At 39.4% G+C, this 25839-nt stretch overlaps 3 protein-coding genes across 5 annotated transcripts; all 3 read right to left on the reverse strand.

The window, feature by feature from the left end:
* Window positions 1-8847: 8847 nt before the first annotated feature.
* LOC124304962 (stress response protein NST1-like) lies at window positions 8848-16123 on the reverse strand. The gene is made up of 4 exons (XM_046763798.1): window positions 15920-16123; window positions 15013-15361; window positions 14512-14807; window positions 8848-14423 (listed from the first exon to the last, which is right to left on the reverse strand). Exons 1-4 carry the CDS (start codon window positions 15969-15971, stop codon window positions 9640-9642), a joined length of 5481 nt encoding a protein of 1826 aa, XP_046619754.1. The 5' UTR covers window positions 15972-16123; the 3' UTR covers window positions 8848-9639.
* A 377-nt stretch (window positions 16124-16500) lies between these two features.
* Window positions 16501-19291, reverse strand: LOC124304968 (UDP-glycosyltransferase UGT5-like). Its single transcript, XM_046763826.1, has 5 exons — window positions 18600-19291; window positions 18136-18506; window positions 17759-17981; window positions 17399-17618; window positions 16501-17285 (listed from the first exon to the last, which is right to left on the reverse strand). Exons 1-5 carry the CDS (start codon window positions 19069-19071, stop codon window positions 16982-16984), a joined length of 1590 nt encoding a protein of 529 aa, XP_046619782.1. The 5' UTR covers window positions 19072-19291; the 3' UTR covers window positions 16501-16981.
* Window positions 19292-19409: 118 nt separating this feature from the next.
* Window positions 19410-23114, reverse strand: LOC124304967 (UDP-glycosyltransferase UGT5-like). Of its 3 annotated transcripts, none has more exons than XM_046763823.1 (7): window positions 22655-23114; window positions 21979-22561; window positions 21143-21899; window positions 20679-21049; window positions 20302-20524; window positions 19942-20161; window positions 19410-19825 (listed from the first exon to the last, which is right to left on the reverse strand). In XM_046763823.1, the coding sequence occupies exons 3-7, from the start codon at window positions 21612-21614 to the stop codon at window positions 19519-19521; spliced, it is 1593 nt and encodes a 530-aa protein (XP_046619779.1). In that variant the 5' UTR covers window positions 21615-21899; window positions 21979-22561; window positions 22655-23114; the 3' UTR covers window positions 19410-19518. The 3 variants fall into 3 exon arrangements, with proteins under 3 accessions (XP_046619779.1, XP_046619780.1, XP_046619778.1); XM_046763824.1 differs by having other exon boundaries at window positions 21143-21912; XM_046763822.1 differs by lacking the exon at window positions 22655-23114 and having other exon boundaries at window positions 21143-22612.
* Window positions 23115-25839: the final 2725 nt, after the last annotated feature.

Consider the following 25839-nt stretch of genomic DNA (forward strand, 5'->3'; position numbering starts at 1 on the left):
CGCATGCGCCTAATAAACTACTTATGCTCACTGTAGGTGGCGCGGGTGTCCCCGCAAATGCGGGAAATTCAAAAAGCCCGGGAAATAAAACTGAAGGCACTTCACAATGGACAATGACGTCAGGCAAAAGAGGAAGAGGAAGCATAAGTCCTGAACTGTATCAGCGAAAGCGAAAACAACTCAACTTGAAAGATTACTGGTTAGGTGCATCAACTCATAATAAATTCGAGGCGCTATCAATACAGTCTCCAATGCAACATCAAAATGAAAGCGTGACTGACAAACAAAATGAAGAATCAAATTCTTCAGGTGAAGGGAAAGGAGAAAAAGTTCAAACTCCTCCCACCTTGTATATAGATGGCGTGACAAATATCAAACCATTGTATGAACTATTAGATAAAATAGCTCCAAACCAGTACACTCTAAAAGTACTACCAAATGATGCTATTAAACTCAAAATCAACACTCCAGAAGAGTTCCAAAAAGTCGTAACTGAACTTAAAGCAAAAAATACTGAATTTCATACATACCAAGCAAAATACAATAAGCCATACAAAACGGTTTTACGGAACATGCATCCTTCAGCTGACAATGAAGAACTAAAGACAGAGATAGAAAAGCTTGGACATAAAGTCATTAGAATCACCAATGTTAAAAATAGTAAAACAAAACAGCCACTACCGCTGTTCTTCGTTGATCTAGAGGTCAATGAAAACAACAAAGAAATTTATAAGGTTGAAAAACTACTTAACCTTATAATTTCTTTCGAACCACCTAGAAAAAAGAGAATAATACCGCAGTGCACCAAGTGCCAAGCATTCGGACACACTAAGAATTATTGTTACAAACAGCCAGTTTGTGTAAAATGTGCAGGGAACCACTTGACTTCCAACTGCTCAATCAAAGAAAAAACAGAAAATGTCGTCTGTGCAAACTCTGGTGGTAACCATCCAGCGAGCTACAGAGGTTGCAGTGTTCACAAAGAACTGTAACAAAAATTCTATCCAAAACTAAGAGAAAAGAGAAATCCTCAACCTTTTCAACCTATGCAGCAAACCACTGAATCACTCAGAGACAATCGAATGAGAAATAATGTCTCCTATTCGCAAGCAATATCAGGTAACATAAATAGTGTACCAGAACAAAACGAAAACCAAAGCCAATCTCCAATGGATACCATTGCTAAACTCGAAAATTTATTTCATACACTAATGAACAAAATTGACAAAATGATGAATGTTATTCTCAGATTGCTCGAAAACAAATAATGGCTGTTAAACTCAACATAGTATTATGGAACTCAAACGGCTTAGCCCAAAGAACAACTGAACTTAAAAAGTTCTTGAAAATAAATAAAATAGATGTAGTTCTCATCTCTGAAACACACTTTACAACAAGAAACTACTTAAATATACCTAAATACAAGATATATACCACCAACCACCCAGATGGCAAAGCACATGGTGGAACTGCTATTATAATAAAAGAGAACATAAAACACCACGAAAGTGAACACTACGCAAAGGATTACTTGCAAGCAACAAGCATCACGGTAGAAGACAAGAGTGGATACATGACACTCTCGGCAATTTATTGTCCTCCGAGGCATTCGGTAAGTCAAGATCAATTTAGTGAATTCTTCAAAACACTAGGTAATAGATCTATAGCTGGTGGAGATTGGAACGCTAAACACTCTTGGTGGGGTTCACACTCATTAAGCCCCAACCCAAAAGGCAGGCAGCTCTACCAAACGATCACAACGGAAAATCTGGCAACAAATTCAACTGGCGAACCCACGTACTGGCCCACAGACAAAAAAAAGCGACCTGATCTATTAGATTTTGCAGTGCTAAAAGGTATTAACCCCAATTTAATAAAAGCTGAATCATGTTTTGAACTGACATCAGATCACTCACCAGTAATCATACACATGTATTCTGATATCGTATTTAATGAAAATAAATTCATCCCGCATAATAAAATGACCAACTGGGAACTCTACCGAAGTTATTTAGAAAAGGAAATTACGTGCAATATACCACTAAAAACAAATGTAGATCTAGATAATGCAAGAATAAAAAAGATAGTACTAGTAAAAGTATACTAGATAAATTAGAAGAAAAACGAAAATTAAGAAAAATCTGGCAAGATAATAGAACGAACAACAATAAAAAAAGGTTCAACAAAGCAGTGAAAGAACTCAAAAAAATGTTGTACGACGAAAAAAATCAAAATATAGAAAAATATCTAGTAAATTTAACTCCCACCCAATCAACCGACTATTCACTCTGGAAGGCAACAAAAAAAATAAATCGTCCACAAGTGCATATTCCTCCTATAAAAAAACAAGATGGAAGCTGGGCCAGAAGAGATGCTGATAAAGCAAATGTATTTGCTGAACACCTAGAGTCAGTATTTACACCTTATCCGCGGGAAATAACTGAAGAGGAAGAAGACCTATTACTCTTAGCATCGGAAAAACCGAAATTCAATAACTATAAAATTGCAAATGCGACGGTGAAAGAAATAAAAGGAATTATTAAGAGTATAAACTCTAAAAAGTCACCAGGGTATGATGCTGTTTCAGGGAAAATGATAAAAGAGTTACCTCCAAAAGTAATAAGACTAATAACTATACTAATAAACGCCACCTTTCGTCTGCGCTATTTCCCAACTCAATGGAAAGTAGCCCAAATTATACTTATAAATAAACCAGGTAAACCTACGGAGCAAACAACATCCTATCGCCCGATTAGTTTGTTACCAGTGCTCTCTAAGATATGCGAGAAAGTAATATCTAAAAGGTTATCGGCTGTACTATCAGAAGAAAAACTAATTCCGGACCATCAATTCGGATTTAGGAACAAGCATGGTACAATCGGAAAAGTAAATAGAATCGTCTCAGCGATACGGAATGCCTTCGAGAAAAAAAGATACTGTTCTGCAGTATTTCTCGATGTAGCACAAGCTTTCGACAAAGTACGGCATGAAGGACTGCTTAGTAAAATGAAAAATGAATTACCAGGTCAACTATATCAGCTGCTCGAATCTTACTTAGAAAATAGAACATTTCGTGTAAAGTTAAATGAAGAGGTTACGAAGCTATTCGACATCAAAGCTGGTGTGCCACAAGGAAGCGTCTTAGGACCAAAACTGTACATTTTTTACACAGCAGATTTACCTACAATGCAAGGCGTAACAGTTGGAACGTTTGCTGACGATACTGGGGTGTTGGCAACAAGCCCAATTGTATCACGAGCATCGGCACTAGTTCAAAAGTATCTCAACAAGTATGAAATCTGGCGTAAAAACTGGAGAACGCATGTAAACACGCTGAAATCTACCCAAGTGACTTTTACATTAAAAAAGGAAACATGTCCTCCAGTCAATTTGGACGACACTATAATTCCACAAGCAGAATCGGTGAAATACTTAGGTATGCACTTGGATAGACCATATCTGGATAAAAAGAAAATACTTAGACACTAAACTACGAAAATTCTACTGGTTGACAGGAAGAAACTCAAAGCTATCAACGTCAAACAAAGTTTTAATACATAAATGTATTTTGAAACCTGTCTGGACTTACGGCATACAGCTATGGGGCACAGCGGCTAAGTCAAATATTGAAATCATGGAGAGATTTCAAAATAAAACACTTAGGAGGCTTATTAATGCACCGTGGTTTGTAACCGATGAACTTATAAGGAAAGACCTGAAGATAAACAGTGCCAAAGAGGAAGCTAAAATACTGCGATGAAATTATAAAGAAAGGATCATTAATCATCCGAACCAACTGGCCCAAGCACTGGCCACTCCGCATTCAGCAAATTCAAGACTGAAGAAGTACCAACCGATATTTTAATAACTGTTATAAACATTTCATATTGTATTCACGTTATATTTTTTTTTTATACCTTCTATATATTTTATGTACATAAACCTATTTTGTGTTGATTGTTAAAATTGTTAATTATAACAAAATTGAAGAAGCATTACTCAATGGGGCAGTGCTTAACATGTTATCTAAATGCTTGTATATAAAGAAAATACTTATTGTCTTAAATATGTAAGACAGATTGTATGAAATAAATGGAGTGAAAAAAAAATAAAAAATTTGATTCAAACGACCGTTTTCTGATCAATTGGACACCCAGGAACTCGGAAAACGCAGCGAAAAGAGCGTAGGACCAACAGGAGAGAAATGGCGAGCGAAAAAGCACCTGCTGAAAAATGTCGAAAACACAGGTTTTCGTTTTTCGGCTGTAACTTTTGATGCGTTGATCGCAGCGTATCGGGACTGCGCCCAATCGATTTCTCTCGCAAAATTACGTCGGGATAGCGCATGAAAGAATTTATTCCAGCACTTTTCAAGATCGCGAAAATTTTCGCCAAAAATACAAAGGGGTTAGCCTTGCTTTTTTTTTGGCCGAAAAATTTTTGGTCTTAGATTTGATTCAAACGACCGTTTTCTGATCGATCGGACACCCAGGAACTCAGAAAACGCAGCGAAAAGAGCGTGGGACCAACAGGAGAGAAATGGCGAGCGAAAAAGCACCTGCTGAAAAATGTCTAAAACACAGGTTTTCGTTTTTCGGCTGTAACTTTTGATGCGTTCATCGCAGCGTTTTGGGACTGCGCCCAATCGATTTCTCTCGCAAAATTACGTCGGGATAGTGCATGAAAGAATTTATTCCAGCACTTTTCAAAATCGCGAAAATTTTCGCCAAAAATGCAAAGGGGTTAGGCTTGCTTTTTTTTTGGCCGAAAAATTTTTGGTCTTAGATTTGATTCAAACGACCGTTTTCTGATCAATTGGACACCCAGGAACTCAGAAAACGCAGCGAAAAGAACGTAGGACCAACAGGAGAGAAATGGCGAGCGAAAAAGCACCTGCTGAAAAATGTCGAAAACTCAGGTTTTCGTTTTTCGGCTGTAACTTTTGATGCGTTGATCGCAGCGTATTGGGACTGCACCCAATCGATTTCTCTCGCAAAATTACGTCGAAATAGTGCATGGAAGAATTTATTCCAGCACTTTTCAAGATCGCGAAAATTTTCGCCAAAAATACAAAGGGGTTAGCCTTGCTTTTTTTTTGGCCGAAAAATTTTTGGTCTTAGATTTGATTCAAACGACCGTTTTCTGATCAATTGGACACCCAGGAACTCAGAAAACGCAGCAAAAAGAACGTAGGACCAACAGGAGAGAAATGGCGAGCGAAAAAGCACCTGCTGAAAAATGTCGAAAACACAGGTTTTCGTTTTTCGGCTGTAACTTTTGATGCGTTGATCGCAGCGTATCGGGACTGCGCCCAATCGATTTCTCTCGCAAAATTACGTCGGAATAGTGCATGAAAGAATTTATTCCAGCACTTTTCAAGATCGCGACAATTTTCGCCAAAAATACAAAGGGGTTAGCCTTGCTTTTTTTTTGGCCGAAAAATTTTTGGTCTTAGATTTGATTCAAACGACCGTTTTCTGATCAATTGGACACCCAGGAACTCAGAAAACGCAGCAAAAAGAACGTAGGACCAACAGGAGAGAAATGGCGAGCGAAAAAGCACCTGCTGAAAAATGTCGAAAACACAGGTTTTCGTTTTTCGGCTGTAACTTTTGATGCGTTGATCGCAGCGTATCGGGACTGCGCCCAATCGATTTCTCTCGCAAAATTACGTCGGAATAGTGCATGAAAGAATTTATTCCAGCACTTTTCAAGATCGCGACAATTTTCGCCAAAAATACAAAGGGGTTAGCCTTGCTTTTTTTTTGGCTGAAAAATTTTTGGTCTTAGATTTGATTCAAACGACCGTTTTCTGATCAATTGGACACCCAGGAACTCAGAAAACGCAGCAAAAAGAACGTAGGACCAACAGGAGAGAAATGTCGAGCGAAAAAGCACCTGCTGAAAAATGTCGAAAACACAGGTTTTCGTTTTTCGGCTGTAACTTTTGATGCGTTGATCGCAGCGTATCGGGACTGCGCCCAATCGATTTCTCTCGCAAAATTACGTCGGAATAGTGCATGAAAGAATTTATTCCAGCACTTTTCAAGATCGCGAAAATTTTCGCCAAAAATACAAAGGGTAAAAGCCTTGCTTTTTTTTTGGCCGAAAAATTTTTGGTCTTAGATTTGATTCAAACGACCGTTTTCTGATCAATTGGACACCCAGGAACTCAGAAAACGCAGCGAAAAGAACGTAGGACCAACAGGAGAGAAATGGCGAGCGAAAAAGCACCTGCTGAGAAATGTCGAAAACTCAGGTTTTCGTTTTTCGGCTGTAACTTTTGATGCGTTCATCGCAGCGTATTGGGACTGCGCCCAATCGATTTCTCTCGCAAAATTACGTCGGAATAGTGCATGAAAGAATTCATTCCAGCACTTTTCAAAATCGCGAAAATTTTCGCCAAAAATGCAAAGGGGTTAGCCTTGCTTTTTTTTTGGCCGAAAAATTTCTGGTCTTAGATTTGATTCAAACGACCGTTTTCTGATCAATTGGACACCCAGGAACTCAGAAAACGCAGCGGAAAGAGCGTAGGACCAACAGGAGAGAAATGGCGAGCGAAAAAGCACCTGCTGAAAAATGTCGAAAACACAGGTTTTCGTTTTTCGGCTGTTACTTTTGATGCGTTGATCGCAGCGTATGGGGACTGCGCCCAATCGATTTCTCTCGCAAAATTACGTCGGAATAGTGCATGAAAGAATTTATTCCAGCACTTTTCAAGATCGCGAAAATTTTCGCCAAAAATACAAAGGGGTTAGCCTTGCTTTTTTTTTGGCCGAAAAATTTTTGGTCTTAGATTTGATTCAAACGACCGTTTTCTGATCGATCGGACACCCAGGAACTCAGAAAACGCAGCGAAAAGAGCGTGGGACCAACAGGAGAGAAATGGCGAGCGAAAAAGCACCTGCTGAAAAATGTCGAAAACACGGGTTTTCGTTTTTCGGCTGTAACTTTTGATGCGTTGATCGCAGCGTATTGGGACTGCGCCCAATCGATTTCTCTCGCAAAATTACGTCGGAATAGTGCATGAAAGAATTTATTCCAGCACTTTTCAAGATCGCAAAAATTTTCGCCAAAAATACAAAGGGGTTAGGCTTGCTTTTTTTTTGGCCGAAAAATTTTTGGTCTTAGATTTGATTCAAACGACCGTTTTCTGATCGATCGGACACCCAGGAACTCAGAAAACGCAGCGAAAAGAGAGTGGGACCAACAGGAGAGAAATGGCGAGCGAAAAAGCACCTGCTGAAAAATGTCGAAAACACAGGTTTTCGTTATTCGGCTGTAACTTTTGATGCGTTGATCGCAGCGTATTGGGACTGCGCCCAATCGATTTCTCTCGCAGAATTACGTCGGAATAGTGCATGAAAGAATTTATTCCAGCACTTTTCAAGATCGCGACAATTTTCGCCAAAAATACAAAGGGGTTAGCCTTGCTTTTTTTTTGGCCGAAAAATTTTTGGTCTTAGATTTGATTCAAACGACCGTTTTCTGATCAATTGGACACCCAGGAACTCAGAAAACGCAGCGAAAAGAACGTAGGACCAACAGGAGAGAAATGGCGAGCGAAAAAGCACCTGCTGAAAAATGTCGAAAACTCAGGTTTTCGTTTTTCGGCTGTAACTTTTGATGCGTTCATCGCAGCGTATTGGGACTGCGCCCAATCGATTTCTCTCGCAAAATTACGTCGTAATAGTGCATGAAAGAATTTATTCCAGCACTATTCAAGATCGCGAAAATTTTCGCCAAAAATGCAAAGGGGTTAGCCTTGCTTTTTTTTTGGCCGAAAAATTTTTGGTCTTAGATTTGATTCAAACGACCGTTTTCTGATCAATTGGACACCCAGGAACTCAGAAAACGCAGCGAAAAGAACGTAGGACCAACAGGAGAGAAATGGCGAGCGAAAAAGCACCTGCTGAAAAATGTCGAAAACACAGGTTTTCGTTTTTCGGCTGTAACTTTTGATGCGTTCATCGTAGCGTATTGGGACTGCGCCCAATCGATTTCTCTCGCAAAATTACATCGGAATAGTGCATGAAAGAATTTATTCCAGCACTTTTCAAAATCGCGAAAATTTTCGCCAAAAATGCAAAAGCCTTGCTTTTTTTTGGCCGAGAAATTTTTGGTCTCAGATTTGATTCAAACGACCGTTTTCTGATCAATTGGACACCCAGGAACTCAGAAAACGCAGCGAAAAGAGCGTAGGACCAACAGGAGAGAAATGGCGAGTGAAAAAGCACCTGCTGAAAAATGTCGAAAACACAGGTTTTCGTTTTTCGGCTGTAACTTTTGATGCGTTGATCGCAGCGTATTGGGACTGCGCCCAATCGATTTCTCTCGCAAAATTACGTTGGAATAGTGCATGAAAGAATTTATTCCAGCACTTTTCAAAATCGCGAAAATTTTCGCCAAAAATGCAAAGGGGTTAGCCGTAACGTGGTTTGCCGTTATTACCACTCATTTTTATTTTTAGAATATCACAAAAACCTGATTTTTATAACCTACGTACGTGCGTATGTATGCGTGTACATTCGTGAACTGCGATACGTTCTTACAGAGTTTGAAGCGATTGCGATAACGAGATAAATTTTCTTTGATTATTACCGATGACTGGACGTCGTAAGTGAGTGAAGTTTCACAGAAAAATCTCTGGCTAAACAGCAAAGCGCTAGGTAAAAAAAACTTACCTACGTATTTTTCTCTGTACCTCAGAAGATAACGTAATTAGCTTTCACGTGATTATAAGCTTTCAAGAGATGACTAATTTTAATGCCATTGTAAAGTGATTTCGGTTAACTTAAGTTAAGCGTGAAAAGGATATTTTGAAAGATTTCTTCTCTTTTTTATAAATGTTTTAAAAATATTTTTTTTATTTACTCTGTGGGCATATGTTACGTGATATAAGTGTATGAAAAATATTATTATTCATATTGTTCGATAACGGTAAAAATAAACAACTGGGTCCATTTTCGATCAAACATTTTGTCTTTAGTAATGATACATTATGTAGGATTTGTAGACAGGGATGTATCTCACTCATTGTAAAAAGGGTAGAATTTGAAATTATAATATATTTTATTTCAAATAGTTTAAAAACATTTTATTACTCAGTATTACTTGTCCCAATGAGCAACATATGATAGGCCTAGTTCGTGGCTATATTATAATAAAAATGAATGTCGTGACAACAATCCCACAGGATGGTTTACTTTCTTAATAGATAGTAGATTTGACGAGCAAATTACCTGCAAAATCATTTTGAACCAAGGATGAAAATGAATAAACGCATGAATGGTTCAGGCTCAGTACATACTATGTATCACAGTGAATCGGTTGTTAGAACGAACACGACTATCATAAGAAGAAAAGCAAATTTATCCACGGAACTAAATATTTGGAACTTAAATGAAAGAGACTGTTGCCTCATTTCAGTTTTAACATTGTTTAATAATAATATAATTGAACAATAACGGGTAATGACGTACATGCGTATAAAATTTCAATCGATGAAAAACATGTGTATCGCGAAAATATTCAAAAAGTACTATTACAAAGAAAACGCCAGTTGGAATTGGTATACAGCTTGTAAAAAGCTAAAGAAATTCAATAGAAGTGTCGTAATCTCTCAAAGATACTTAACACCTATTTTTGAGACAACAGATGCTTGCCTGAGGCTTTTTGTTTTGCTTGGTACATAAAAAAGGCGGAAACTGGTTGTCTGGGATTACGAGCCAGCATCTGCTCTCGGAATGAAGCAACGCTTGGTGCTTTTGGCGGATGTTTTTTGACCTTCTGTAAATTGACTACGCTGAACTGTGTCGTTCCACCGGCAGTGCTAAGTGGAGAAGAATGACTTTCTATACGTATTGATGATTTAAGTGGTTCGCCTGGAGCAAACATTTGCCTGGAAGGCATTATCTGTTCCGTCTTCTTTGAGAGTTTCTTTCTCTTTTGAGGCCTCTGAGGTAGGTCAGACAAGTTGTTGAGTAGATCGTCAGGTAGCCTCTTGAGTCTACCTATTGCTGGTTCTTTGGAAGCTGATTTTTTGCCAACCTTGACTTCTCGTTCCTGTCTCACTCTTTCGAGCTGATCTTGTTTCTTCTTCTTCTTCGCCTCTTTCGCCGCCTTCAAACTAGTCGCAACATTTTTCATTGCTTGAAGTGCCTCAGTACGAGCTTCGCGAAATCCTATGCTGTCAGGTCCCTCATCAGAATCAGAATCCTCTTGCTGTGATTTACCTGTGTTTGATAATAATCTCATTTTCTTCGTTAATTGTGGGGTTTGAGGTGTTCCACTGGATTCTAATCTTGCACGTTTCTTTCTGGCTGTGGATTCTTTCAAAGATTTACGTTTTTTCGTTGCATTCTCTTCATCCTCACTGGGATCTTCTGTGAAATTTTCAGCTCCATTCATCGTGCTTGTTGTTGATGCTTTGTTTTGTGCTTTTCTATTTGAAGTGATACTACTTTCATTTTGACTAATTATACTATCTTCTGGTTCTGGTTCAAACTTCTTACTTTTGGATTTTCGCCTTTTTTCCAACATTTTAGTCTCTGGCTGTTCTGTTATTTCTGTAATCGACTTATTTTTCTCATTTTCAAAAACTTCGTCGTCGTTAGAATCTTCCTCCTCTTCATCCTCATCTTCATTATCACTTTCCCCATCTTCGTTTCTATTCGACTCACGTTTGTCGGATTCTTCATCTGTTTCATCGTCTCTTTTATCGTCTTCATGATTACCGTTCAATTCATTACCTGCTTCTTGGACCTCATCGTTCATATCGTTGTCTTCAATGTTAAACTCCTCAGCATCATCTTCATTTTTATCTTCATCTATTTCTGATGCATTATTATCTACGAGCTCCTCTTCTTTCATTTTACTCAACCCTTCTTTATCGTAAAGTTTTTTCACCTTTTTATTTAATTCCAACAGTGGCAAACTCTCGTTCAGTTTTTCTTTCATCAAAAATTTCGTTATCGGACTCTCAGAGTTGGGAGTTTTTACGCTTAGATTCAAGTCTGAAACCTTGGCCTTGAGGACTTCAGATTCTCTTATAATCTGTATTGAATCTCTCTGATTTTTGTTGTTCGATTTCGGGCTCTTCTCTTTAGAGATTTTCTTTCCACTCTTAGGTGTTTTAGTTTCTGGTGTTCCCAATTTGTTTCCTTCTTCCATCACGTTGATTGTATAAGGTGTAGAAATTGCTAACTCTTCTACCAAATTTTTTTGCTTAAGTTTCTTTGCAGACTTTTTACCAACCGAATTATCTAAACTAGAAGATTGACTTCTGTTTTGATCATTAACTTCAGATGAAGAGTTTTGATCTGGTGTACACAGATCTATTGTATTATTTGACCACAATTCTACTCTAGAGTGTTTCTTCTTGGGAACGCTTTTCTCAAGTTCCTCCACACGTGGCGATGCCGTACGTTCAACTTTGCCCAAGTCTAGTACAACTGTGTTTTTCCTTATCTTTTTACCAGATGAAGTTTCATTCCTGTTTAGGGAGAAATTTAACCTCTCTGGCCCGTCGCTGATTTCTGGGGATTTTGTGATCAGCTCTTCACTTCTGACTTGACGACGGTACACGGGAGTTGAACGATCCGATTTTCGCTTTGATTTCTTATCTGTTCTTTCTGTTTCAGTTTGGTTGTCGATGTCTTCGACGTAATCTTTTTCATTCTCCTCCTCTTCTGCCTTCTTCCCCTCTTTTTCATTCTCTCCCTCTTCTTGATTTTCCGCTTCATCTTCGGATGAAGATTTTTTCAAGATTCTCCTGTATTTGCTTTTAACAGTCGCACTTTCTTCTTCTGTGACTTCGTCTTCAGAAGCTTCAGATGATTCTACTGCATCATCAGCGACAACAAAGTCTTCTAGGTCAGATCCATCGTCATCTTCATCCGATTGCTCTGATTCCGACGCACGACATTCATCAGCAGCAACATTATCATCAGAGTACTCAACATCGTCATCTCCGGCAAGATTCAACTCCTTAGCCACATCTGGGTCGATTGTATTATTGAAATCACCTTTATCTTGATTAGAAATAGCTTCGTCTTCACTGGACTCAATGTTGAACAGAGAACCAGTTAATGGAAGGTTTTCGTCCGAACTTGCCTCTTCTGAATCATCAAGATTGTCGGAGCGAGAATCAGAATCTACAACAGCTACGATGGAGTAGTTTCTGTTCAAATGGCCCCTCGACATACCAGGTGTTTGTGTCATGGGAGATGACTTGTCCCAACTTTCGACATTTTTTTTTACATCTTCGCCAGAGTCTTCATCAGATGCTTTATCGCTCTTCTCATCTTTTGAACTTTCATTAAATTTGTAAACGTCGATAGATTTTTTTGGTGTTTTTGATTTTGACTTCCGTTTCTTATCTGTCTGAGACTTTCGTGGCGATAATGGTTCTTGTTCACCTCCAATCTCTTCTTCAGCTGCTATACTTATAGGTATTGTTTCTGCATCACTCAGGATTTCTTGCATCTCCACGTCTTCTTCCTGAGATGTTGCTACTGATTTCCTATTGCTTTCTTCCTTGGCTTGATCGCTGATTCCACAGTCCATCGATGCGTTCGGATTCAGAGATTGGCCTAGCGATTTTTCAGTCTGTGTTGCTTCTTCCATTTCATCCATGTCCACATCTTCATTCTCTAACTTTTCTGCGATTTTTTGACTCGCAGATCTCCTCTTTTTATCAGCTTTTCCACGATAGGCACTTTTGTCCACTATAACTGTTTCATCAGAATCTGAAGCTTCATTGTGTTTAGAATAATCTTTATTATTTGAATTCTTGCCCCCTGAGTTATCCATTACAAGAACTAGATCCTCTTCAGAATCACTTTTATTCTTTGATTCACATGCTGCTAAAGTATCAGACACTTTTTTCATTGTGGGAGTCAGATTACTTTTGGTTGGACTTGCTTTTGAAATATCTTTCTTCCCCTTCTTATTCCACTCATCAGCAGATATGTCTTGGAACAAATCAGCAATTCCAATGCTAGCATCACTGTCAGAAACTACATTTTGACAATTGTGTCCTGAAAGCTGATCTTTCTCACGTGTCACTAATTCAAGCTGTTTTGAGTGCCGTTTTGCGGGCGAATTTTCACGTACCACCTGCTTCTTCATTTCTCTGCATTCTTTTTCATCAAGATATTCATCTTCATTAGCATGATTTTTGGAATTTATATCGCCATGAGTTTTAATGTTAGAATTAAGTGGACGATCATTTTTGGAAGGAGATGTATTGGTTTTGTCTGTTTCTTCATCACTGGTATTTTTCTTATCTAAAGACTGTCTCCTTTTACCTTGTTTCACCTGTGACTGAGGAGTCAACAAGCTGTCATCATTTTCATCTGCCGATATTTTGGACGAGGTCTTTGTTGTAAACTTGACAACATTATCAATTCGTTCCAAGTTTAAACAGAATCTCTTTGTTTGCGTATCCCGCTGTTTTTTCTCAACAATATCACTGCCACTTTTTCTAGACCTACGACTCGGCATAATTGGTTTTTCAAAAACTTCGTCGTTAGTTTCAGAGTCTACATCAGGAATATGGTTTTTGGCCGTAAAGTTAAGACCATCTTTGTTTAGGTCAAGGGAGTGATTGCTGTCATTGGAATCGTACAGGGAAAATTCTTCCAGAATTTCATTCTCACCAGCTGTTTCGTCAAGTCTTTTACAACTGGTCGTTACATTCATGAATTCAGCATCTTCACTATGAACTACTCGATCTTTGGTAGAAAGTTGATTACCTTCTTCATGTAACACTGAATTGTTCTGAGTTGTGTTTGAAAATTTAACGCCAGAAGTCTCTTTTTGAGTTTTTTCGTCAGAAGTTGAACTCGAAGTGTTCGCAACCACATTTACAGATTTGCCATCTTCAACTGCTATGGACTTCAGTATAGAAGTATCATGCCATGATTTAGACAGGACCCGCTCATCTAACGACGTATTCAATTTTCTTTCATCAGAGTTACGTACAAACAATGCGGAACCAACTGATTTTGATTCTCTAATAATATTTACATTTGATACGGTGAACCCTAAATTTTTCTTGACTTTTTCAGGGGAAACGTTCAACTTCTGGTTCTCCTTATTGCCAGGACTCTGTTCGTGCTCTTCTGTTGATTTATTCAATAAATTTTCTATTTTCCGTCCCAGTTCCTTCGGTGTGTCTAATGAATGATGTTTCTTTTTCTGCGAAGATGAGCTCTGTAATGACTTGATTGAGATTTCTACCTTATTAGTTGGCGAAGATTCAGCAGTTTCAGTTTGACAAGGTGATCCAAGCTGGTACTCAGATTCCTTAGTTTCCTCATTTACAGATTTGTTACACGGTGATGTTACTGAGGGAGACGACTCTGACGATTTTCTGGTACCACCACCATCAGCAGTTGATGGTTCCGTACTCGTTTTCTCTAACAAAAGAAATGCGAACAGGAATATAATAAACTGGCCCGCTACTATTGCAATCATAATAAATTACAGATAGAAAGAAATAAATACCAAGACTGCTCTCAATTTTTGTGTCCTCGTTTATCATCCACTCATTTTCTGTCTTAGAATCAGTTTTATCTTCATTGATTTCTTCATTAAGAACTGGTTCAGATGGAACAACTGATACTTGTGTTCGTCGTCGCTTCGAAGGTGTACTCAGCACAGATGTAGCGTGTTGCATTAACGCTGTTGCACCTTTTGTTGCATGCTCAATATTCGACTCAATTGAGCTTGCTCTGGTTCGGCGTGTAACGCGACCGACCGATGGTGGTGACTGTGACTCTGACACAGCTCTGATAGATCGCCTATGAAACACATTAAAAGTTAGGAAACTTTTAAGGAACTCCGATAAATCATAAATAAGCAAGAACGTGTCACACTGTTTGTCGATTGAGGTTATTGTAACATAAAATTGCATTAGTACATTCTACTTTTTTCTGCAAGCAGAAAAATGTATTCTGCTTCAACTTGAGAACTTTAATCGGACAAATTTTCTTGAAATTAATATACCTAGTTCTAGCTGTAGGTTTTGGTGAGTCAGGCGACGAGTCTTGTTGAAGGTTGTACCTAGTAGAGCGTGCGTTAGCTCTTGGTGTTCCAGGCGCCGATTCTAGTTCTGGATTTTCACTTATACTTGAGGAAGCTGAGTTTCTGCGTGATCTCAAGTTTCTCGTTGGTTCTGGGACAGCAATCGCGCGTCTACGAGTAGTTCTTTTTACTAATGTTGCCGTTTCTTCTACACTTTCTGGCGATGAGCCATCAGGATTAACAGAACCATGGCGGATTCGAGTACTTCGGCGCAATGGAGAATCCGAAACGGATGCTGCAACTGCTGCTCGTGTTCTGGGAGCCTTAGAGACTGAAAATTAATAGTAATTGTGTGGTCACTGTTGATCGCTATAAGAAAAAAAAGAGGAAACAAGCAAAAGGTGCCAAAGTATGTTCATTATCATAGATAAAAATGTTCTCTCTAAAGATAGGTGGTGATTTGCCATTAACTGTCGGCAAATTTCTGGAACAAGCTCTCGCGGATTTTCGAGCTTCCAAGATTCAGAACTAAGAATAGATAAGGGCGATAAGAACGAAAAGCGTTTGTTACCGAGTTCTGTGAACAGCAAAAAGACAGGGGGGAAAGAAGGGGGACGATTAAGTTCGTCGGTGAGTAGCATAGGGTCGCGAAATTAGGTTGAGTAAGACTATGTGATTCGATAAAAATTATTTCAGTTATGTTTGCATCGATACACGATTCCAGATGTAGGAGAACGTGGTTCAGACGATTTCCGAGGTATCAAAATGCGAGGGAGATTAAAGAATGGCAATTTTATCGTGCAGACAGATTTGAAATCGTAACGGTCGTTAGAGGGTTGGCAGTTGTGATAAGAACGAAATTTACACTAAAATTTGAACTGCTGCTTACCTGCTTTGGGTTCGTAATCTTCATCAAAATTGTTAACAACGGAACGCGGCATTGTTTGAAATGTTGTATTAACATAAATTACTAACAAAACGTACACGAAACAACGTTCAACCGTGCACAAATTTCGCCTTTCTTAGGAGCCAAGAGCCAAACGGTCCGTACACGATGCAAAAACACGTGTCCTCGGAAAAATTCGTCGCCGCTTTGACCTCAGGATACACCGTAGTTAGAATCGCGCTCTAGCAGTTATTTTCAGATCGAATGTACCATCTTGTGGCGCCGCGTCTGCAAAGCTGTGATGACTTCTTCTTAACCGACCGATGTTGCCCGCGCTTATGCAATTCTTTTTTTTTCCCGCTCTTCGGTACGGCAGGTGAAACCTGAAGTTATCTCTCAGTCCTTGAATTTGAAACACGATTTGACCACTGCTAATTTAATCAATTTAGAGCTGGCAGTACTGATATATTGTCAATCATTCGCAAAACGAAGAATCAATGTTCTATGTCGATTTCAAGCCCGCGTTATCAAGAGTAAAATTATATACCATGGAAATGATTAGGAAAATTGATGAAATCAATCGCTTTCATCAAGATATCTATACCAAAGTAATACTTTGATTTTTAATATTCAATTAGGTAGGTGTCTGATCCCTCTCTCCCACAATAACTTAGCATATATACATTTTTGTACTAAAAGAAATGAATCAGTTACGTTGCAACATGAACAATACCATTTGTTGCAACTTTCATATTTCACAATAATGAGACTCTTGTAACAAGTAATTAAACGTAACCCTGGATGAAATTAGGCGTTATCAGACGGTTTTGAAATTCGATAACAACCGTTATGAGAAAAAAAAAACAACAAGAGAATAGCCGAGTGACAGAAAAAACATTCGAAGATTGAAAACTGACGTTATTGGGTTGGCAGATGTGCTTCAACAACATGAGAACAAAGGTTATGCGTAAGTTTTGACATCGATTGCAACGACTATGATTTGAAAAAATTGGATATGGGACAAAACCAAATCAACTTGGGTTATGTGTGTACGGTTAAAAATACCTAGTTTCTTTTCTTTTTGTTGCCGGCCGACCCGCCCAAACTCGACAACGCATTGAGGAAAAAAATTATCGATTTGTATGAAACGATTGAGACTGATATTAGAACTATTACAGATACGACAGAAATGAAAGCAACAATGTCCATGTCCTGGCGCTGATACCACGGTTCGTCGGCCGTCGAGGAGTGCAGATGCGGAGCGCCTCTGTGTCGTATAACGTGTTCCGTCCACCAAATTGCGTTCTCGAGCGAATCGCGTGTCTTGTCGTTCAACAGCAATCGTAGATTCAACATCCGCTGTTTGTACCTGAAACACGAAGAAGACGAAAATACATAGTGAGTAGTATTGATTGTAAAATTTGTACAGAGAATGGTGCACGATGTGTTCTAAATGAGTATAGCTTGTAACAACGATTTTACCCTTTGTCCAGGGCGATGGTACGAATTGCTTCCAGTAGATCGTCCCTTTTGACAGCAGTGATCTCGAGCTTCTTAGCGACACCAAGGGATACCATTTTGTCGACATTCATATCTTGGTCACCGAAAACAGGCAAACCGATCAGAGGAACGGCGTGTGAAACGGCTTCCTCTGTACTCTGGAGTCCACCCTGATAGATGAACACCTTCAGGTTGGGGTGAGCTAATATCGGAAAAAATTAAATACCGACTTTACTTTTTAATACATCGTCCAGATTATGCTTCGTAAATTATGATATTTGTTTGCGTATGAGTTACAACTTATAAACCGCCTCGCTCGCAGCTCGGCTTGTAGATAGGTACCTAGGATAGCTTGTTGAGGAACCCACTTCATTGCGATTACGTTATCTGGTTTTTTTGGAAGTACTTCATCCTCGAACTTCCAAATCACGTTGTAGGGTAGTTCAGAAAACGCAGCTATGAATTCATTGCGTGTTTCCTCCTGTAGCATGTTACTTTTTGCGTTTGATCCAAGACTCATGTAAATAAAACCCTGGGTAGCGTTATCGAGAATTTTTTGCAGGTCCTGAAAACGATGAGAAGAGAATTATACCGCCGTAAGATATTAATTGAAAAATTTTCATTCGAAGTGCAATTTTGGACATGACGTATCTCAAAAGATGCAGTTAGAAAATGCTTCGTGAAATAATAAACAGCTCGCCCAGGCTTAAACATCGTACCATTGATAACGGCTTGATCGATGCTGACACGTGAAAACCTCCAATTTCAATGATGTTTGGAAGGTTCGGTCTAGCGAAAGAAATTGGACCCTGTTGATTAACGAAAATCAAACTGATATTTTTATGGATGTCACCGAGATGCGGGATCTCGATTCCCATGTGCTTTTCCGCGATTGCCTGGTGTTTCGGCAAAAATTCTGTTCTGTAGTAGTAAATGTGTCTCCAAGCTTTGATAAAGTTATCCAACCGCTCCCATGGTACCCAGGCTCCAAAATCTCTCATATCTTTGTTCCAATTCGACGGATGAGAAGGCAGAATGGGATTGCCGATGTCGTATTGAACACTCAGTTGTAAGCCGGCACTGGCGATCCCTTGAGCGAATGTTGTGCTAATCATTTTATTTCGTAGTACAAAGGAATTGGTAAATTGTCCAAAACTTTCGGTATTGCAATTCGGTTACTTACCGATTATCGGAGCTTTGAATCGTTCTGCAAGAGACAGGAATGCAGGATACACAAAAGTCTCTAACAATATCAAGTCAAAGTTTTCACCGCTGTTCGGCGCATACAATTTTCGAAACTCCGGATGATTGAATACTTCATTGGTATGAAAGCATGACAAAGCTTCATAATGCTTGAACATGTCAACGAAATCAATCTTTCCTCGTAAGTCTATTAGGTTTCCAAATTTAAGGCTATCGTAGAGAAAATGAAGGTCTATTTCCTTGTAGTTCTTCAAGGTCGAATCGTTGACTGGATCTGTCGTCAGAACGACGAGCTCGTGGCCTCGTTTATTCAATTCCAAAGTCAGTTTGCGGAATACTACCTGATGGCTGATCGATGCCATTGGGAATACACCCAATATCCTCGCACCATTTCCACAATGCAACGCACTCGTGATTAACGCCAATGCAACCACGATGAAGTAGCGTGACATATTCGTAGAGTTACAGTCCCAAACTGAGCTGCGATCAGAGGCACAAAATGCCGCTGACGTAATCTTACCATGCTACACTACTGTGCGTATTTATAACTATACCCATAGAGTACACCCGGTTCTTCTGCAAACTTGTGTTGAGCGTTGCGTATAATCATGCGTAATCACGCATGTGCTTCTGTGCGATCCGTAATAAGTCAGAGAGATTGAGTTGCTTCAATATTTGCAGCGTTTTTATGAGTCCAAGATTCGCATAACATCATATTTCGGTACGCTAATATTACGCAATCTGAAAACTAACTCTAATTGGGTAATAATCTACTCCCCGTTACACTGTAGCCGTTTCTTAAATCTTATTTAATACAACTTCAATTCATGATCTTACGTTCATAAAAATCTGTGAAAAGATGGTCAATTAGAAACAAATTGTTGAGAAAGAGAAAAGAATCAATTTCCATTCTTGTCTTTGCCGACTGATCTTGTAAAGTTTCGGGTTAATGAGTTTAGACAGTAAATCAGAGACTTGTATAGAATAACCAATGACGATATGAGAGTGATGACAAATATTGCAGATATAAACGCGACGATGTCCATGTCCTGGCGCTGATACCAAGGCTCATCGGACGTCGAGGAATGCAGATGCGGAGCGCCTCTGTGACGTATAACGTGTTCCGTCCACCAAATTGCGTTCTCGAGCGAATCGCGTAGTTTTTCGATCAACAGCGATCGTAAAGTCAACATCCGCTGCTTGTACCTGAAACACGAAGAAGGCGAAAATACATAGTGAGTAGTATTGATTGTAACATTTGTACAGAGAATCGTGATGAACGATGTGTTCTAAATGAGTATGGCTTGTAACAATGATTTTACCCTTTGTCCAGGGCGATGGTACGAATTGCTTCCAGTAGATCGTCCCTTTTGACAGCAGTGATCTCGAGCTTCTTAGCGACCCCAAGGGATACCATTTTGTCGACATTCATATCTTGGTCACCGAAAACTGGCAAACCGATCAGAGGAACGGCGTGTGAAACGGCTTCCTCTGTACTCTGAAGTCCACCCTGATAGATGAACACCTTCAGGTTGGGGTGAGCTAATATCGGAAAAAATTAAATACCGACTTTACTTTTTAATACATCGTCCAGGTTATGCTTCGTAAATTATGATATTTGTTTGCGTATGAGTTACAACTTATAAACCGCCTCACTCGCAGCTCGGCTTGTAGATAGGTACCTAGGATAGCTTGTTGAGGAACCCACTTCATTGCGATTACGTTATCTGGTTTTTTCGGAAGTACTTCATCCTCGAACTTCCAAATCACTTTGTAGGGTAGTTCAGAAAACGCAGCTATGAATTCATTGCGTGTTTCCTCCTTTAGCATGTTACTCTTTACGTTTGATCCAAGACTCATGTAAATAAAACCCTGGGTAGCGTTATCGAGAATTTTTTGCAGGTCCTGAAAACGATGAGAAGAGAATTATACCGCCGTAAGATATTAATTGAAAAATTTTCATTCGAAGTGCAATTTTGGACATGACGTATCTCAAAAGATGCAGTTAAAAAATGCTTCGTGAAATAATAAACAGCTCGCCCAGGCTTAAACATCGTACCACTGATAACGGCTTGATCGATTCTGACACGTGAAAACCTCCAATTTCAATGATGTTTGGAAGGTTCGGTCTAGCGAAAGAAATTGGACCCTGTTGATTAACGAAAATCAGACTGATATTTTTATGGATGTCACCGAGATGCGGGATCTCGATTCCCATGTGCTTTTCCGCGATTGCCTGGTGTTTCGGCAAAAATTCTGTTCTGTAGTAGTAAATGTGTCTCCAAGCTTTGATAAAGTTATCCAACCGCTCCCATGGTACCCAGGCTCCAAAATCTCTCATATCTTTGTTCCAATTCGACGGATGAGAAGGCAGAATGGGATTGCCGATGTCGTATTGAACACTCAGTTGTAAGCCGGCACTGGCGATCCCTTGAGCGAATGTTGTGCTAATCATTTTATTTCGTAGTACAAAGGAATTGGTAAATTGTCCAAAACTTTCGGTATTGCAATTCGGTTACTTACCGATTATCGGAGCTTTGAATCGTTCTGCAAGAGACAGGAATGCAGGATACACAAAAGTCTCTAACAATATCAAGTCAAAGTTTTCACCGCTGTTCGGCGCATACAATTTTCGAAACTCCGGATGATTGAATACTTCATTGGTATGAAAGCACGACAAAGCTTCATAATGCTTGAACATGTCAACGAAATCAATCTTTCCTCGTATATCTACATGATTTCCCAAATCAAGGCTATCGTAGAGAAAATGAAGGTCTATTTCCTTGTAGTTCTTCAAGGTCGTATCGTTGACCGGATCTGGCGTTAACACGACGAGCTCGTGGCCTCTTTTATTCAATTCCAAAGTCAGTTTGCGGAATATTACCTGATGGCTGATCGATGGCATCGGGAATACACCCAATATCCTCGCGCCATTTCCACAATGCAAATCACTCGCGATTAACGTCAATACAAGCACGATGAGGTGGAGTGGCATATTTGTAGACTTACAGCTGCAAACTGACCTGCAATCGGAGCAACAAAATACCGGCAGCCTAATCTCAGCACTGCTGTACAGTGCATGTTATAACTATACCCAAAAAGTGCACTCGGTTCTTTCACGAACTCGTGTTGTGCGTTTGCGTATAATCATGCCCAATCACGACTGTTTCTGTGTGATGCGTAACAAGTGAGAGAGATTGAGTTGCCTTGGTAGTTGCAGTGTTCTTGTGAGTCCAAAGTTCGCATTAAATCATATGTCGGTATCCTAATATTACACAATCTGAAAACAAAATCTAATTGGGTAATAATCCAATCTTATTTTAAATCTTATGTAATACAACTTCAATTCATGATCTTACGTGTATAAGAACTGTGAAAAGATGGTCAATTAGAAACAAACTGTTTAGAAAGAGGAAAGAATCAATTTCCTTTCTTCTCCTTGCCGACTGATCTTGTAAAGTTTCGGGTTAACGCGTTTAAACAGTAAATCAGAGACTTGTATAGAATAACCAACGACGACATGAGAGTAATGACAAATATGGCAGAAAAAAAACACAACGATATCCATGTCCTGACACTGATACCAAGGATTGTTGGCCGTCGTGTCGCACAGTGGGGACGGAATCCAAAATCTCTGGCAAAATATCGAAAACGAATTCAATTCGATTAAAAGTCGGCACTCGGAAGTTTTTTGAGTCGCTGATTACGAATCTGAAGTGCAAATTTGATATTTTCATGGATTTCACCAAGATGCATTATCTCGATCTCGAGATACTTTTCGTCGACTGTCTGGTGTTTTGTCAAAAGTTCTTTCCTTTAGTAGTAAATGTGTCTCCGAGCTTTGATAAAATCACCGAAACGCTTCCATCGGTGGATGAGAAGGCAGAACGGGATTGCCGAAGTCGTATTGAACACCCATTTGTAAACCCGCACTGGCGTTTCCTTAAGCAAATGTTATGCAACGAATTTAATTTCACAGTACAAAAGAATCCACAAAACGTCCGAAACTTTTTGAAATGAAAATCGATTTCTTACCAATCATCGGGAGCCTTGAATCGTTCTGCAAGAGACAGGAACGCAGAGAATCCAAAAGTTTCCAACAATATCAAGCTAAAGTTTTCACCACTGTTCGGTGCGGCCAGTTTTCTAAACTCCGGATTACGGAATACGTACTTCATTGATACGTAAAGTACAACAAAGCTTCATAATGCTCAAACATGTCAATGAAATCAATCCTTCCTCGTAAAGAAGATGAAGGTCTATTTTCCTATAGTTCGTCAAGGTCGAATCATTGACCGCATGTGTCGTCAGAACGATGAGCTCATGGTCTCGTTTACTCAATTCCAACGTCAGTTTGTGGTACACTATCGATGCCATCGGAAATACATCCAATATTCTCGTACTATTTCCACAATCCAAAGTGGCAGCGAGAAACGCTAATGTGAATAAAACAAAGCACGCGGACATAGCGAAGTCGATGAAACCACGGACTGAACGATGATCTGACAGCACGCGTGGATAGATTCGTCTGTTATCAAACTCGATCAAAACTTTGACCTTTTCACCGGAAATATTCCGCAGAGTATTAGTAAAGAGATGCCTCTCTTATTTGTCTTCGTAATGTTCTGCCTCCCCTCTACGGCAGGGGATAATAAGTATGGCTCCCCAGTCTACACGGCGAATCAGAGTTAGACTAAGCGCTTCTCCCTTCTCTCCATCTCTGTTCCCTATGAAGTACTGCGAATTGGTATCTGTATTCCCCAGTTTCCTGGAATTCGGATCTAATCTCGAACACCCGAAAATCACTTTTGCATACGTGCGGTTCGCATGTATTTCACTTTTTACATTTGATCCAGTACTCTGATGGACAAAAAGTCCTAGGCGCAATACACTGCAAAATTATAATTTATGATTGTTCAATTTTAGATATTTGATTTTGGACAGAGTCCACTGTCAGAACGATCAGTTGTCAGCGACCTTATTCTACGACCATCTATATCCAGCTCCAAATCTACAGTTTACGGAATACTGACGATCAATGCCTTCGGAAATACACGCAATATCCTCTTACCATTTCCGCAGCGTAACTCGCTTTGGACGGCATCTGATGTGTGTACCAACGGTGAGGATACATCAAAATCACAGAGGATGACGCACTGACTGCATTATCATCTTGGACCGTTGTGACGCATAATCACAAGTTAAAATTAAAGGTTGGATTTGGTTGAGCTCATTGCTCAAATTACTTTTCAAACTAACTCGTCTTCGCTGCAATAAATTCCAATGTCTACGATTTTCGATGATTCCGACATCCAAAATCGACGACCATGAACTAGCCCGGGGAAAAAAGTTCACATCTGACCATGAATACTTCAATATGATAATATACGAACGATCAGATATAAAGTTACGTGCATTTTGGCCATGTCGGTATATATATGCTCAGATAAAAAGCATATCTAATCATATCGGTCTCGCCGACTGAATCTTAGAGGCGGATTATTAATATAAGTGTACCGGCACAACGTCCAACGTTATAATGCGATTATATAATTCAAATAACTTGGCGAATGCCTGCATGATTGAACACTGCAAACCGTCACTTATCATTAATATTCCGGATATTTGTAGGACATTCGTTGACGTCGGACGGCAGGAAGAATCCCAGGGATAATTGTGAACCGAGTAGGGGCCAAGTGACTCTCCGTCAGTATGAAATTCTGTCGGTGACACCCGTATCGAACAGGCACTGGTGGGTATAATATGATGTCGTACTGTTATGGCTGCACCGGTACGTGATCGACTCTCGAGATGATCATTATACCTTCGTATCTATGATTTTTCTCCTTTCTCTCTCACCATCTATCATTCTATCCATCTATCTATTTATCTACTATCTATTGATCTATCTATCTCTTCACACCTCTCTAGACAAAGTAGATTTCATCAATTTGAAATCATTCTATCTCTATCATGCATTAGACCGTGTAATTCTTATTGAAAGAATATACTCGAGAACTAGCTGATATGAGTGTAGGATCTAGGCAAAGACTAACGTCTTTTTCGGCGGAAAATGATTGCATGAATGAATAAAAGTCGTCCATTAGCTTCAATAGCTAGTTAAGTTAGCTTATACATTGCAATAATACAGCATATCTGTCATTAATAGTGTTTTTCAAAGTAGCCTACTAAACGAAATCCTAATATACATGACATATTTTGGCTCCTCCCTCTTTTTTCTGAATATGTTTCGCTAGCATTATTTTGAAATTTGGTAATCGGTCTTCTCTTTTTATTTCATTGAGTAGAACATCCTAAATTTTCAATCCTTCATACCATAACATTCTCCGTTCTTCCGTATTTATTCATCTACTGATATAAATATTTCCTTTTTTCCGTGTACCTACACCTTCTCTATATTGCATTAATTTTATATTATTTTGCAAGTATACAAGGCACAACACATTTACAGTTTTATATTCGACTACACGTGTATTGTACTCGATCCTTTCTTTTACCGACATAAAATGTAGTATTTCTAACATATCACTGCTTATTCTTACTCTTCTGATGCATCCAAGTATTATTCTCATCCCTTGGTTTTGCATTTTTTGTAGATACTCTGGAGGCATATGGAGGCAGCCAGAAAATATAGAAAGGACTGTATTAAACCTATACCTACGGAATCCGCAGAGGCATCCGCATGCTGATTTTGAGGTCAGTGCTGCTAGACCTTGCACAGATACCCTGTGGAGAGTTGCATGTATCACGTTCGTCATTCCCCGAGCATAATGAACACTCGCAGCTCAAACGAGTAGGTATCTCACTACTCGTTGGCGAGGGTGGTCGAGGGCCTTCCATCGCCTCGCCACGTCAGGGTTGAAGTTGGGGGAGGAATCGCGTCGAGCCATGCGGGGGTGGCATTACGGGGTGACGGACTGAGCTCTAATTAAAAATGTTCTCTTCCTCTCTTTCTCTTTCTCTGTTCGTAGAAGCCTCTATAGATATATCATAGCCAACGTTCAAACGCGACGGTGGATATACGCACATTTAAAGCGACAGATTTTTCCGGTACGAGCCGCAAAGAGAAACGAATCGAACCCGATACGTAGCAGGCAATGTTTGAATTACTACTGGACAAAAAAAGGAAGGAAGAAAAAAAAAATTGAGAGAGAATCGCGCGGCGCTCTTCAATAGCAGCGCATGAATAGAGTGTTTTA

This window comes from Neodiprion virginianus, chromosome 5 (assembly GCF_021901495.1).
Source record: "Neodiprion virginianus isolate iyNeoVirg1 chromosome 5, iyNeoVirg1.1, whole genome shotgun sequence".
NCBI lineage: Eukaryota > Metazoa > Arthropoda > Insecta > Hymenoptera > Diprionidae > Neodiprion > Neodiprion virginianus.

What these genes read in the sequence shown, in the direction of transcription:
- LOC124304967 (XM_046763823.1), bottom strand. Translation starts at nt 21,614, where the DNA reads ATGCCACTCCACCTCATCGTGCTTGTATTGACGTTAATCGCGAGTGAT. An exon ending in ATTCAAAGCTCCGATAATCG is followed by an intron (nt 21,050 to 21,142) that starts GTAAGTAACCGA and finishes CATTCGCTCAAG; the next exon opens with GGATCGCCAGTGCCGGCTTA. An exon ending in ACCATCGCCCTGGACAAAGG is followed by an intron (nt 19,826 to 19,941) that starts GTAAAATCATTG and finishes TTCGTGTTTCAG; the next exon opens with GTACAAGCAGCGGATGTTGA.
- LOC124304968 (XM_046763826.1), bottom strand. Translation starts at nt 19,071, where the DNA reads ATGTCACGCTACTTCATCGTGGTTGCATTGGCGTTAATCACGAGTGCG. An exon ending in ATTCAAAGCTCCGATAATCG is followed by an intron (nt 18,507 to 18,599) that starts GTAAGTAACCGA and finishes CATTCGCTCAAG; the next exon opens with GGATCGCCAGTGCCGGCTTA. An exon ending in TCCTCAACAAGCTATCCTAG is followed by an intron (nt 17,619 to 17,758) that starts GTACCTATCTAC and finishes TTCCGATATTAG; the next exon opens with CTCACCCCAACCTGAAGGTG.
- LOC124304962 (XM_046763798.1), bottom strand. Translation starts at nt 15,971, where the DNA reads ATGCCGCGTTCCGTTGTTAACAATTTTGATGAAGATTACGAACCCAAA. An exon ending in AAACCTACAGCTAGAACTAG is followed by an intron (nt 14,808 to 15,012) that starts GTATATTAATTT and finishes TGTGTTTCATAG; the next exon opens with GCGATCTATCAGAGCTGTGT. An exon ending in AAAAATTGAGAGCAGTCTTG is followed by an intron (nt 14,424 to 14,511) that starts GTATTTATTTCT and finishes TTCTTTTGTTAG; the next exon opens with AGAAAACGAGTACGGAACCA.